This window comes from Hyperolius riggenbachi, chromosome 5 (assembly GCF_040937935.1).
Source record: "Hyperolius riggenbachi isolate aHypRig1 chromosome 5, aHypRig1.pri, whole genome shotgun sequence".
Classification (NCBI taxonomy): Eukaryota; Metazoa; Chordata; class Amphibia; order Anura; family Hyperoliidae; genus Hyperolius; species Hyperolius riggenbachi.
Window position 1 is genome coordinate 412276916 of NC_090650.1, and position 15917 is coordinate 412292832.

The window sequence follows — 15917 nt, forward strand, 5'->3', positions numbered from 1 at the left end:
CAGGGAGAGCGCACTACACCGGGAAGTATGGAAGAGACTTGCAGCGTGCCGGTGCTGTGTTTGATAGCGTTACACTGCACCGGCTGAAGACTGGAGAAGATGGAGGACGCGCCAGCTAGATCGGTAATTGCACTTCTGCTGCGCTCTGCATTGGATATCACTGGCTGCCACGGGGATTGTGCGGGGGGCTGTGTATTATTATTATTGGCTATTATCAGCATTATACTGACTCTGGCTATGCACCGATCGTTACCGAGGGACATGTCAGCAATAACTTAATAAACATGGACTTGCACTGGCTGAATGGATCGCTGCCACGGGGATTGTGCGGGGGGGGGGGGGGGGGGGCTGTATATTATTATTATTGGCTATTATAGACTCACACTGGCTGTGCGCCACCGAGGGACATGTCGCTACCGAGGGACATGTTGTCAGCATTACTTTGATTGAAGATGGGCTTGCGCTGGCTGAATTACAGATCACGCTGGCTCTGCATTAGGCTTGGGGCATTGCTGGGGGAAGAATGCATCACCGGCGCCATATATGTATGTGGTCCAAATTTTGTACATTCGGACCATAAGACGCACTGACTTTCCCCCCCACTTTTTGGGAAGAAAAAGTGCGTCTTATAGTCCGAAAAATACGGTAATAGTTTCACTTGGGGCTCAGGAGGGCTTAATGACTGCACTGCATACAGTATTGCAGCCATTAACCCCTCCTGTCCCTTTAGTGCAGCCAATACTTCCTACAGGCCCCCAAGTGCTGCAATTATTCACTTCATTTTATGCAGCTAAGTATTTCCCCCCTGCCCCTTTCCTTGTTCAATGTTGTGGCCAGGATTTTCAGACCTGTGTTTTCTTGGCATTTCCTTTCCTCAAATTATCACTTACCACAGGGTAAACTGCTGCAAATGGGAATGTCACTATTAGTACACACATTACTCAGTGTGCTCAGTGTTGTCCGTGACTCGTGTATAAGTCGACCCCTATACTTTTATGAAGCGAATCAGACCTACATTTCTAGACTTATACTCGAGCATATACAGTATGTATGTTACCATGGTTCACATATGTGATTGGCCAGGCGTCATGCTAGGGGTGTGGCCTGCCAGACACAAACAGGAAGGAGTTTAACAGGCCATTTGTAGCAGTGGCATAGAGCATTAATGTCATTGATGTCAGAGCCATATACTGTAATGACCCAGGAAATGGTGTGACCAACAGAGGACAAAAAACTGACACGAAGATACTAGAAATGTAATTTATTGTCACAGAAAACAAAGGAAATATTAACATAGGAAAAAAAATTATGCAAATCTCGGTGGTCTGGATCTTAGTGATATAGTCACAAAGAAGATTCGGATAATGATGTTGGTGATGTCCAGCCTATTTCGGTAAGTAGTCGGGACTCCTGAAAGAAAAAAAAAAGACAATTAAAATTACAGTAAATCCACTCCACTTGACCCTACATAAAAACGAGCATCACTTTAAAAGCTAATAGTATTATTATTATTTTTTATTTATATAGTGCCAACATATTCCGCAGCGGTTTACAAAGCACAATAAGACGACAAGGGGAACATAGATACAACTAACAAATGTACAGCAGAGTTCCAAGCAGCACAAATATTGTGACAAAAACAGTAAACATTAGAAGGAGGACTCTGCCCTTGCGAGTTTACAATCTAATGGGTAGTTGGGGACACACTAGGTAAGGGGGTGGAGGATGGATGAGGCAGTGACCCTTTGCCTCTGATTACATTGTGTCAGATAAGTAAATAAGGGCTATAGAATGTTATAAGCTTGTCTGAAATGGTGTGTTTTAAGAGTGCGTTTGAAGATGTCCAGGTTTGGAGCATGACGTACAGGCTGTGGAAGAGAGTTCCAGATAAGGGGTGATGCTTGTGTAAAGTCCTGGATGCGAGCATGAGAGGAGGTGATCAGCTTAGAGGCCAGGAGAATTTCTTGGGAGGAGCGAAGGTTGCGGGAGGGACAATATCTTGAGATTAGTGAGGAGATGTATGGAGGGCACAACTCATGGAGGGCTTTGTACGTTAGAGTCAGGAGTTTGAACTGGATCCTCAGGGTAATGGGTAGCAACTGGACACTATTTTATATTAACTTTCAATGATAGTCTACAGCTTCTTCACCTACCTAGCAAATTTCCAAGTACAACATTGCAACGAGCACCAGAAACAAAATGTATTAAAGCATATGCCAATCAAACAATATATTATACGCTACGCAACAGCAAACCCACAAGCCGCTGTTCGGCCATGATGATCCTATGTCCTAATCGTACTAGGCAGTTCAGAAGTGCAATTCTATTTGCTATTTTGATCCCCTTCCACACTCCTAGGAGTTCTGGTTCACCATGAGCTTGCTGGGTACTCTGTAACTCTATTTGGAGGTATAAAGTGTTATTGGGCCCCTGTTAAATGGGAGACTTATAAGCCAAAAGTCACTTTGCCTTCACATGAGAACCACAAGCATGTTGTATCAACCACCCTGTGTACATCAAACTGCACCAGCTCTGTGGAGTCGGAGACAATTTTGGGTACCTGGAGTCGGAGGTCTTATAATATAACTGAGGAGTTGGATGATTTTTGTACCAAATTCTACAGCCCTGGTATGTATTAGACCAGCGCTGTCCAACTGGCGGCCCGGGGGCCGCATCCGGCCCGCCAGGCCTCCTGCTGCGGCCCGCTCGTCTCCCCGAGATGCAGGCATGGCGTGCGCTATGGGCGCCATGCCTACTCTCTCTTGTGTGGCTTCTCCTGTGTCCCCGCTGCCTCACAGCTCACTGCTCAGACCTCACAGATCGTGGCGACTGAAGCAAGGAGAGTGTGCACGGTACCGCATACACGAAGTACGTCACATGCGGAAGTGACATCATTAGTCACTTCCGCATGTGAAGTTCCTCCGCGCAAGTGCTATGCGCACTCTCCTTGCTTCAGTCGCCGCGATCTGTGAGGTCTGAGCTGTGAGGCAGGCAGCGGCAGCCCAGCGAGGATACAGGAGAAGGCATTGGCGGCCGGGCAGCGCACAGCAGGGGTAACTGGGGGGGCACCTGTCACTACCTCATCTGGGGGGACACCTGTCACTAACTGGGGGGGCATCTGTCACTACCTCATCCGGCCACACCACAGCATCACCGCCAGCCCTCCCACCGCATCACCGCAAGGCCTTTCAGCCCACACATCATCCCCAATCCGGCCAAAAACAGTATTGCCAGGTCAGCCAGGCACAGCAGCCGGTAAAGGATAATTTAGAAGCCAGGTGAGAGGTGTCTATTTATGTGCCTCATGACTGCTGAATTTGTCGTGTTGGGGCCTCATGATTGCTGAATTTGTCTTGTTGGGGGCCTCATGATTTGTTGGGGGCATCACGATTGCTGAATTTGTCTTGTTGGGGGCCTCATGATTTGTTGGGAGCATCATGATTGCTGAATGTGTCTTGTTGGGGGCCTCAAGATTGCTGAATGTGTCTTGTTGGGAGCCTCATGATTTGGGGGCCTCATGATTGATAAATTTGTCTTTTTGGGGGCATCATGATTGCTGAATGTGTATTGTTGGGGGCCTCATGATTTGTTGGGGGCCTCATGATTGCTGAATTTGTCTTGTTGGGGGTCACATGATTGCTAACTGCGAGACTATGGGAAAAGCTGAATCATCATCATATGAGACAATAGCATTAAACCTACTTTTTTAGCTTTTTAAAACGGAAAATAAAACTGGGAGGTTGTAAAAAAAAAGAATACATTTTTCAGGCGTAGGATGGATGAAATTGTTTATCTTCAGAGTTTATTTTCAACTTGGATTTTCCATAATGTTTATGTATGAGTTAAAACGTTTGTATTGCTGTTGCCACTTTGCGATAAAGTGACTTTTGGGTTGCAGTTTGGGCACTTGGCCTCCAAAAGGTTCACCACCACTGTCCTAATCTAATGTCCCACATTGCTTAGTTCATGTAAATTTGTCTCCACCCGTGGCCACACTCACATTCTGGTCCATGGCCACACCCATTTTTCGGCGCGGCGCGCTCCGCTGTACGCACAATGAAACACAAGTTTTTCGCCGCACTGCACACGCCACACAACTTCACCGAAATCTTGAATTGCATTTTGTGGAAAGTGCTGCCAATCTAATTGTCCTTTAATTGCATTATTTTTTTCCGAGGGAAGGGGGGGGGGGGGGATGGTGGTCTGAAAAAAAAGGGCCCTCCATGCCCGTGAAGTTGGACAGCACTATATTAGACTAAGGAGTTGGGGCAATTTTGGGTACCCGGAGTCGGAGTCTGAAGTTTCATAAACTGAGGAGTTGGATGATTTTGGTACCAACTCCACAGCCCATAGCTGCGCCCCTCTAATAACCACAGCACGGAATACGCCTCATTAAGTGCGCTACATTCGTGCACAACCCTGGGCTGGTGATGATTTAACTCACGTGCCTGTAAGTATAAAGATTTGTTCAGCTGTGTAGTCATATTCCACGCTGGGGATCAGCTGGCAATTGCGGTACACAAACCCATGCATGTGGAGTAAAGCGTATCCCCTTATGCCTCCGTCCTTTTTCTAGTCTACCGCTCGCTGGTGTTCTACTCTATGTGCATGTCTATGTTTACCGCAATTGCCAGCTGATCCCCGAGCTGAACAAATCTTCATACTTACGGGCAAGTATCTGCAGGAGGTTTTTTTCAGCTAGGCTGTGCACAGCTATAAGAAGATTGCCCAACACCCTGAAACTGAGCTGCAGCATGGTAAGAGACCATACAGTGGTTTAACAGAACAGGTTCCACTGAGAATAGGTGTAACGATTGATGTCAGCAAGCACGGATTTTCTGATTACTGGTGATCTGCAGTATCACCAACAATACAGAGGCTATACCTGATTATATGGTGATCTGCAGAATCACCAATAATGCAAGTATAGCGAGACACGGAACAATCGGATGCAGGAAGGTGCTTGGTGCAATAGCAAAGTGTAGAGACACTCACTACTTAGAGGAGCTGGTAAGAAAGTATCCCTATGGGGCACAGAAATACAACCTCCAGCAAGCTGGAACAGTAGACAACAATGATATACAGTGTAAATTCACAAGTCTGTGGAAAAGTCCACCACACAGTAATTCCTCAGAGGTGTGGTTACCTCTGAATGGGAACCCCGTGTGTGACATCCTCCAAGGGACGCAGTGGAGGAGTCTCGGCCTCTAGCAGCAAGGGTTTGCTAGTGGCGGTCATCTCAAAGAGGCAAGCCTCTGATAGAACCCTACAGTGGGAGACGTTCCACTGAAGGGAGAAAGGTCAGACAAAATGAGGTTCGGCAACAGATCAGGCGGCAGCAGTACAGAAACGTGAGACAAGAGAATAGTCAGAAACCAAGCCAATAGTCGATAACGGTACGGGCTGGCGAAGTACAGAATCAGGAAACAGAAGGATAGTCAAGACAGGCACAGAATTATACACAATAAATCAAGACAGTATAATATGCGTATATATTGGCGATAAACGAATATATAACGCAATATCAAAACAAGGCTGACTAGATGTGACAAGAGCCGGGGTCCTGCTGGATTATCACACGGGAACTGACTAGGTCTGAGTGCTGACACAGGGTATCGCAAACACAGACAAAGTGTTACTGAAAAGCACTTCCTTAAATACTGCCTGGGAAAGGAGTCTCCACCCCAAGCAGCAACCAATCAGAGTAGGCTAAAAACGTCAGCTGACCTCCAGGTCATAAAGCATAAAGGCATGCCTGGCGTGCGCACGCACCCCTAGCGGCATGATGACAGAGCCCTGGTGAGCAGCACGCTGGTGAGTTTGGCGCTGTGCTCTCGGAAGGTTTTGCGCAACGGATGCGGACAAATTTCCGCAACCAGCGTAGGAAAGTCTGCCTGCCGGAACGGATGCGACCGTATTTCCCCAATCCATCCGGCGTTGCGGAATTTTCGTTACAATAGGCCTCTCCTGGGTTGACCAAAGAAGATGAGTGCAGGTGCCTCATATCCAGATGTTGTCTGGCATTGCTGCATTGGTTGAAGGGGTGGGGGGGTCAGTCTATCGGTGCACAGACCAAACACCACACACTACATTAGATTGGTCTGCATGGCTGTTGTCCTAGGAGTAAGCCTCTCTAAAGATGATGCATAAGAAAGCCTGCAAACAGACTGCGGAAGTCAAGCAGCTGGAATCATGTCCTGTGGTCTACTGAGACCAAGATAAACATATTTTATTCAGATAGTGTCAACCGTGTTTGGCAGCAACCAGGTGTGTAGTACAAAGACATGGGTCTTGCCTACAGTGAAGTATGGTGGTGGGATCGTCAGGGTTTTGGGCTGCATGACTGTTGTTGACACTGCAGTGTTCTCCCCAGAATTTTTTTTCCAGCCGGGTGGCATGAAAAAGTAGCCGGGTGGCAGAAAAAGTAGCGGGGTGGGTGGCACGGGAGAATACAGGGCTGGTGCTTCTCTGCTTACCACATAGGAGGAGGCAAGCCGATGACAGCCGGATGCTCACCAAAATTAGCCGTGTGGACCACCTGGCTAAAAGAGCCTGGGGAGAACACTGCACTGGGGAGCTACAGTTCATTGAGAACCATAAATATCAACTGTGACATACTGAAGTAGAGCATGAACCCCTCCCTTCAGAAACTGAAATGCAGGGCAATATACCACCATGATAACAAGCGCAAACACACCTCCAGGACGACCACTGCCTTGCTGAAGAAAGTGAGGGTAAAGGTGCTGGATTGGCCAAGCATGTCTCCAGACCTAAACCCCCTAATGAGCATCTGAGGGGCATCCTCAGCTGGAAAAGCTCAAAGTCTCACCTTCCACCAGCTTCATGATATCATTATGGAGGAGTGGAAGAGGCTTCCAGTGGCAACCTGTGAAGCTCTAGTGATCTTTATGCCCAAGAGGGTTACAGCAGCACTGGAAAATAATGGTGGGCAAACAAAATATTGATACTTTGAGCATAATTTTGACATTCTTAAGGGTGTACTCACTTTTGTTGCCGGCAGTTTAGATATTAATGGCTGTGTGTTGAGTTATTTTGTTAGAACAGCAAATTTACACAGCTATACAAGCGGTACACTGACTACTTTACATTGTAAGTGTCACATCTTCAGTGTCATCCCATGAATACATAATAAAATATTTACAAAAAAAAAAAGTAGGAGGTGTACTTAGGTGTACTGTAAATTCATAATACTAGAACATTAAAACTATGACTAGACAAGGATTACATTGTGAGCTCCTCTGAGTGTCAGTGAGATGCCTTTTTGATGTGCTCCATGTAGCATGGCAGAAAAAAACAAAAACAACTTTATACACACAAAAAAATGGTAATAATTGGCCGCAAGAGTAGCTATAGTTGCGGTTTGTTCAATTAGGCTCTGCCAAAATACACAGAGACAGTTTGCAGTATTATAGTGACTCCTCTGGTGGGAGACCAGAACTGCAGCATCATTTCAGAGTCTGAGTGACAGACCGATGTGAGAATCAGCCTCAGAGAAACAGGAACCACCTGGACAGCAGGTCTCCTGAGATGGGGCTGAGGAGGGGGTCTCGGCTCTCCTGCCTGGCTGAGGAGGAGGGGGTCTCGGCTCTCCTGCCTGGCTGACGAGGAGGGTGTCTCGCACTTCCCAGCAGAACGCAGAAGCCCTATACTGCATTCTCATAATGCCAGACGTTTCCCACTAATCGCTGTAATGATTGCCTGATGTCTGATTACCAGCTCTACCCACTCCTGCTAAGGATGCCCAAACATGCCTGCTATTCAGATTGTCACTGTGATGATAAAACACTTTATAAAAACATGCTACCTTTCACATCAATTATCTAACATTGTGTGCATTGTGCTACTACAAAGGTGGCCCATTTGTATACACCTACCACTTCCTGCTCTGCAATTACTGCTTCCCTGCTCCACTCTGCTCCTGCTAAACACTCCAACTTCACGTCTTCCCAACCAATCCCTGCTCTGCTTCCCTGCTCCACTCTGCTCCTACTAAACACTCCACCTTTACATGTCTTCCCAGCCACTTCCTGCTCTGCTACTGCTTCCCTGCTCCACTCTGCTCCTGCTAAACACTCCAACTCCACCCTCATATGTCTCCCTAGCCACTCCCTGCTCTGCTGCTGCTTCCCTGCTCCAGCTTAACATTCTAACTCCACCTTCATGTGTCTCCCCAGCCACTTCCTGCTCTGCTGCTGCTTCCCTGCTCCAGCTTAACATTCTAACTCCACCTTCATGTGTCTCCCCAGCCACTTCCGGCTCTGACACTGCTCCACTCTTCCCCCTCCTACTACACTTTTTTTTTTTTTAACCCAAAAGTAACACAGGAAAGTCCCTAGTCCACAAGTTTACACTGCAGTCTAGCAGAGCTTGAGGAGGAAACGTCTTATTTTTTTAAAAACGTGTTTTCTGCCAAGATAAAGCCACAAGTGGCTCAATACTGTTCGTATTAAAGTGCGTTTATTATTTGTGGCGTTTATGAAGCTCCTCTGGGGGAAGCCGATAGAATGAATGTGGAAGGGCTGATGACAGGGAAGGGCAGCTAAGTGACAAACGTGATGATTTAGTGCTGAAATACCTCCGCCTGCGGCCGTCTCCATTACTCGCGCAGGACACGCCGGCATTTATCACATGTAAACGCCACATGAACTGTTTATGGAAATCCACTGCTGTGATGCTGACAAGAAGCATTACACATTCTATTACGTCTGATAAACGGCATCCACCCAGAATAATAGGAGCCTCATTACATCTGCTTATATGATGGACTTCTGGAAGTCTATGGAATGACTCTCAGGGTTTCTCCCCCTCCCCTCCTCTGCATGCCTCTACTTAAAGCGGAATGAAACCCAGCATTTCTTCTTTGCTCTAAAAAATTATTTACAGCATAATATATACAACAAGCAATTTTTTTTACTAGAACAGCATTCAAAGGGTTACACACAGGACTTGACAGTTCAATGCAGAGAAATCTGGACGCATCCAAACTTTAGATAATGTTATCTTGTGTTTATTTAATTGTATCAAGTGAGGAATGTGACACATTCTCTGACTGTGCAGAAGCTCCTGGACACAGACAGACATTCAAAGCATTTATGCCTTCAATACAATATGAATAAAACCAGTTATGAATAAAATTCAAAGTTTGCTCTCAAAGCAAAAAATTGTACTTTTGGGAACTTGTAATTTCTAAATGAATAATAATACTTATGCAGAAATGCACATATGATAACCGTATGGCATATAGAAAGTAGGAAAACATGTTTTTATTGAATATCATGTCAGGGTTTTATACCGCTTTAAAGCAAACCAGAAGTGAAAAAATCCTGATGCTATAATGAATTGTATGTGTAGTACGGATAATGAATAGAACATTAGTAGCAAAGAAAAGAATCGCATATTTTTATTTTCCGTTATATAGCTTTTTTTTTTAACATTGCGTCATTCTGTCACAGTTGCAGTTTTTAAACCACACTGTGACTTTTAAGCTATAGAACAAAGCAGAAACAATTATCCTTTGAACCTTCCTGCAGTGAAACCTCACCTCAAGCTGTCTCTCACTGTTAATTGGCTGTTTAAGCTGTTCAGAAAACAGCACTGTAGCCGACCCAAGTTGGGTTGAAGAGCTCAGAGAAGCTCTTTTGCATAGATAACGACTGAAGCTTTTTAACTCTTCCTGTACTGGAAAACAACAAGATACTCTGTTCTTTGCTACTAATGTTCTATTTCTTAGCTGTGCTACACATACAATTCATTATATCATAAGTTTATTTTCACTTCCGGTTTGCGTTAAAGAGTAACTCCGGATGCCCAGAACATCCATCACACTCATTCTCGACACTCATCTGACAGAGATTAACTTTAAAATGTAAAAATATGCGTTCAAATACCCTGAAGTGGTTTTGAATATCCTGATGTTGTCCTGCACCCTTCCTAGCAGCGGTGTTGTTGGGGGTGACAGGAAATTTGGGCAATGGGGAAGTATTGGTGCCATTATAGGTACCCATACAAATTGCGGCTATAAAAGGAAAACTTTTTTTATCCTGCACCCAAATTTCCCGTTATAGCTGCAATTTGTAAGGGAGCCTATGGAGGCGGCCAAACTTTCCTAGCGCCCGATATTTATAGTTTTTTTTTTGTGTGTGGAAAAATTAGAGCATATATCAGCAGGTTTGTGTTGTTGGGAAGGGGGGAAGGGGGGGGGGGGGGAGGGGGAGGGAGGTTCGGGATAAAGATAGGCATGGGTGGGGGCTGTGGTAGGGTTAGTCATCGATGGGGGGAGATCAGGGGTTGCACCGCTAGAGAAAAGGATAAGGTATCAAAATTTCGGTAAAATGTACCATATTTTACAATCATAAGTAATTTTACCAATATTCTACTAGCAGTTATCACTGGTGTCCAAATTTCCCCAGCACCCATTTTGGATGCACGCATTGTTGGGAGCTGTTGATGTTGCGCCACCTGTCTGCTAGACACAGCACTGCACTTCCCATAATCCCTAGTGGTGACCGGTACCTGCTAATACTCTACTGACACTGCTGAATACTTATATACTTATACTTATATAATCATCCTCCAGCATCAGGTCCCTACACTTCCGTGCACTCATCTATGTACTGCTGTTCTTGTCATGCCACGTCATGTGATGCAAGGTCATGTGATGCAGTCAGGCGCAGGACTTAGGTGAAGAATATTCCTTTTAGTGGCACAACTACCAGAGGAGCAGCCCGCACTGTAGGTTTGTAAGAACCTACTGATTCCCCCAACTCCCACACTGCATACTCCACCCCCACTCTATTAGGCAACCAAGGCGAGTGCTATGTCCCTGGACGATGACCTATGTTCATATATCAAGGGATTGCTCCCTCAGAGTTCCACCTTAACAAACCGAGCCTCCCTCCCTCCCCAGGCACACAGCCGCTTAATGCGGAACACAGCTCAGGACAGACTGCTGGCAGCTACTGGATTTCAGCCGCAATTTATTTAGGTATTATGTTCCAGCTTCTTGAAGTGTAAGAATATGATCCCACTATAATAGGAAGCACATGCTTTATAAACTGGCTGAAGGTCCAGGAATTTCTCAGCACAAATGCAGGCCGCTGTAGAGATTACATCTCCTATCTGAAACACATGGCCAGGGAAGAGACGGGATAACGCATCAACGCCACCCTCCGAGGAAGCAGAGTCTGCACCACGAGCCAAGGCCAATGCCGGACACACCAATGAAGAAAGGCCGAGTCTAGTGTCAGTGTAAACATAACTGATCTAAATCAACCCCAAGGGTGGCATTATTTTAATTATGAATTTTCTTAATGTGCATTTTATTATTATTTAGTTTTATATAGCGACGACATCTTTTGCAGTGCTGTACAGAGTATATTGTCTTATCACTAACGGTCCCTCGGAGGAGAGGTGCCAAGCATAGTCTGGACCCCTAGCTGTATGTTACTCCTGTTTTGTTGCCTGATGAAGCGGGATTGTGCCCGTGAAACGCATTGCCAGTTTTTACTAGTGAATAAATGGTCTTAACCATATCGACAGCATCGTGTCTGTTTGGAGTGGCTGATCCACCACCGCCTCTTGAACGTTTTTAGATGATTTTAGCTTATTTTACTCTTTTGGCGCCTCTGTACACCTTTACAAAGTAAGTTATCCACTATTGGTGGAAGGGTGATACACCCTCCCTTTCTTCTATCCACAGAGAGCGACATCTTAATCCTGAGTGGAGACAGGTCTAATCTCCCCACCTGCATCTTCAGTGGTTGCCTATGCGGTAACCCTGGTTTGTAAGTATATTACTTACGTGTCATTTATTCTTCCCTCTTCTAATACATACTATACTATATTGGGTTCTTGGTTTTTTTTTTGCTTTATGTCCCTCGGAGGAGCTCACAATCTAATCCCTGCCATAGTCATATGTCTATATAATGTAGTGTGCATTGTAATCTAGGGCCAATTTAGGGGTAAGCCAATTAACTTATCTGTATGTTTTTGGGATGTGGGAGGAAACCGGAGTGCCCGGGGAAACCCACACAGACACGAGGCGAACATACAAACTCCTTGCAGATGTTGACCTGGCTGGGATTCAAACCGGGGACCGAGCGCTGCAAGGCGAGAGCGCAAACCATTATGCCACTGTGCTGCCCCTATGCAGAGACGTTCAGCTATGGACACCTAAAATAATGGAGTTCACACTTCAGTAGTAGGAGTCCTCTGGATAGTCTTGAGGCTTCCCCGATCCTCCTCAAGCCCTAGGTCCCTCTAAAAACATTTAAAAGCACACCTGACCCGAACAAGGCTACCTAAGGTGAGCCCAGAGTTATGTCCATGCTGGATCCACATGCCTCTGTGTATTGTCCATTCATGTCCTCGTTCCTCCCAATCCCCATAATCACTCCTTGAAAAACGTGCCTTTTAGCTAAAGTTACATTTTCAGACTGGAAGAGGCAGGCTTGAAGTGATGTTCCCTCTTATCGCCCTCCCATTCACTCCCCTCAAGGGGAATAAATGGGCAGGGAAGATGAGGAAATTGGGAAATGATAGGAGGGAACATCACAACAATCTTGCCTCTTCCTTTAGCCAAACATCACATTTCTCAAGAAGTGATTCCGGGAACTGTGAGGAACGAGAACATGAGCGAATACACAGAAGTATCAGGATACAGCATGAACCCAACTCTGTGTTTACCTTACAAAGGCTTGCTTGGGTCCGGCGCTCTTAAATGTTAACTTGTGGAATACGCTCTTGTGGCCACACTCTTGGCCATGTATGAGCACAGCCATATTTCTGCATGCACAAATAGAATTAAGCTGCTGCTGTATTAACTAGATGACAATGAAAATGTATGGGTGTGAAATATAAGTTGTAGATTTAACTTTCTTCTATGGAACGGTTCCTCAAAGCAAAATGGGATTGAGACGAGCTGATCTAGAAGCTCCATGGTGGAGAGTTTGGGGGAAAAGGGAGAAACAGGCCGTAGCCAAAGCACTGCTGTATATGGTGTACTTAGTGCTGGTAATGGGGAAGGCTTGTAAACCACAGGCATTGAGCAGGAAGGATGGAGGTAGGCATTACAGATCTCTTAAAGGGAAGGTTCAAGGACTTTTAAAAAAAAATAAAAATCCGCATCCACTTACCTGGGGCTTCCTCCAGCCCGTGGCAGGCAGGAGGTGCCCTCGGTGCCGCTCCGCAGGCTGCCGGTGGTCTCCGGTGGCCGACCCGACCTGGCCAGGCCGGCGGCCAGGTCGGGCTCCTTCCGCGTTCCAAAATGCGCCTCACGGCGGCGCGCTGACGTCATCGGACGTCCTCCGGGCTTTACTGCGCAGGCTCAGTAGTTCTGAGCCTGCGCAGTAAAGCCCGGAGGACGTCTGATGACGTCAGCGCGCCGCCGTAAGGCGCATTTTGGAACGCGGAAGGAGCCCGACCTGGCCAGGTCGGGTCGGTCACCGGAGACCACCGGCAGCCTGAGGAGCGGCGCCGAGGGCACCTCCTGCCTGCCACGGGCTGGAGGAAGCCCCAGGTAAGTGGATGCGGATTTTTATTTATATTTATAAACAGTCCCTGAACCTTCCCTTTAAGTGGAGCAAAATCAGTAACGGACTCTAATTGAAGTACTGATTTGGAGGCAGCCTGGGGCTGATCTAGAATAATTATATAATAAACATACATACACGAGGGGTATATTACAGGTACAAAGAAACAGGGGGGGGGGGGGGATAATGTAAACAGCTGTGCTTTAAGGCCACAGCTGTTTCTTCCTGATGTGCTTTTTGTGCTCCAGACAGCGGCTCACACTTGACAGCAGACAGAAGAACGCACAGGTTGTCCACGCTGGACTCAGGTTCATTACCTAAAGGTCTTACGGGAAAGAAAAACACCCTCAAAGTTCATCCCCACCACATGATTGTCCCATCACTGAAACTACAGGCTTCCCAGTCAAAGATCAACCATGTATGGAGGGCCCTGTAATTTAGAGCCGTAAAAGCACTTCAGGGGGGAAATTACATAGTTAGTGTTACGTCTCAAGAGCCCTACAAATTACAGAAGAGGCCCATCACCTTGAACCTCCTCTGATGCTCGTCTTAAGCTCTTTCAAGCTGTTCCTTCTCTTCATCCCCTTTGCGTAAATTGTCATTACCTGTCCTTTAAGCCAGCCTCATTATCCAGGCATGAGGCCCAGGCAGCCTATAGGATTATGCACAGAAGCCAACTGAGCAATCTGACGCAGCTTGAAAACAGATGACCGAGACATGAAATTGGATGATTAGAGGCCAGAGGACCATTGGGAATGTCAGACAAGAGGTTAAATAAGGGGGTGGAATGTAGCAAAAGTTAAATACCGATCTCAAAATGCCAGACAGAACATCAGTAGGAGTCCTTGTAAGGAGTCCGTGTTTGTTGGACATTAACCTTCAGAACCACAGGGTTTAAAGCAGGACTGCCCACACTTTTTCGGCTTGCAATCTACTTAAAAATATTACAGGGGCAAAGTAATCGTATGCTTCCCCTCCCGCAAAAAATATCTTTCACACTGGTAGGGCACCCCCCCCCCCCACTCCCCAGCGTAGACAGCCAGATGTGCCCCTGTGCTTCCAGTCAGGGCCGGCGCTACCATAGAGGCCAAGGTGTCCCCCCCCATATTAACTGTTGCTCCCTGGGGCCTCTGCAGAGTCTTTGGCAGATTAACGTCTCAGCTGTGCTGGTGGGCAGGTGAGATGCTACACTGTCTAACACTCTGCAGGGGCTTCAGGGAGCACAGTTAACTTGGGAGGTGATGGGGGGGGGGGGGATCAGCACGCGGCTTAGGGGCACAGGAAGGAAATTTGGCCGCAACAAAGAGCCCTTAATGCCACTTTTTGGTCATGGGGGTCTGTTGGGGGGCCGCAGGTTAATTTTGCCCTGTGGCCCGATTGTTACTAGAACCTACCCTGCCCCCAGTATTTGCTGCCCCCACCCCAGCACAGGTTCCCCCACCAGAACAGCCAGGATTCCCCTTCAGCTCTACCATCCACATTCTGATCTCTCTGACTTCTCCAGTGGTGCATGTAATTAGGGACCCCCACTAGAAGGCGTCATAGAGATGAGACTCTGGAAGGCAAAGCTGAAGGAGGATCCCGGCGGTGCTGATAGGTGAGTGATCACATCCGCTCGCTCCACTTCGGAGTTATCTAGTGGGTATAAGGCTCAAGGCTTAGAGGTGTCTTCTGATGATAAACCACAACTGCTTTGTAAGGAACACGTTCATTTGTCTCTTATACTGAATACATAAACAAGTAGAAGTGTTGGACCATGCTACGTCTACCGCCCCAGACTTCACCCAGCGATAAACCTTTGTGTAAGTTCTGAGGGACTTGAGCGTATGTCAAGCTTGGCTGGTCGTCTTGAACAGACAAGACAATAGTTTGCAGTAGTGAAAGGACTGGCCGGTGTCCCTTGTACCAGAGACATTGGGGGAGGCGTGAGCGGGCGTCTGACTGAACGCAAGCCACGCCCCCACTTCCATCGCACATCAAAGCATTCCTTCACCACCGCCGGGCCCCTTCTGAGCAAACTGGAATCACACAATCCACTTCTGATCGACGCTAAAGTCCAGGACGTAATACTCGGCTAATTCCCGTCCCGCGGACTCTGAATCAGAAGGTGCATTGGAGGGGGGTGATGTAAAGAGATCTACACAGCAGCCCGGCGCTCCTGACCGGAAAGCTTTGCCAGGAGAGCACAAAGGAGTTTCGAATATGATAATGGGGAAAATAAAGCATAGAAGGCATTTAATGCGGAGGATTAACCTCACAATGTGACGGCTGCCCCGCTCTGAGCCAGCCGGGGCTTCAGATGTCAGAGAACTTCCATAGCCGGCCTTCCAGGAGAGGCTAATACCTCAAAGTTCATCAGCAGAGAAG

General features: G+C 46.9%; 1 protein-coding gene across 1 annotated transcript in view; it reads right to left on the reverse strand.

Annotated features, from left to right (window-relative positions):
- Positions 1 to 1246: 1246 nt before the first annotated feature.
- MRPL13 (mitochondrial ribosomal protein L13) overlaps positions 1247 to 15917 on the reverse strand; it is a 66933-nt gene continuing 52262 nt past the window's right edge. The window contains exon 7 of the mRNA XM_068234938.1: positions 1247 to 1410. Within this exon, the coding sequence (XP_068091039.1) occupies positions 1386 to 1410 (25 nt within the window). The 3' untranslated portion in view covers positions 1247 to 1385. The remainder of the gene's footprint in view (positions 1411 to 15917) is intronic.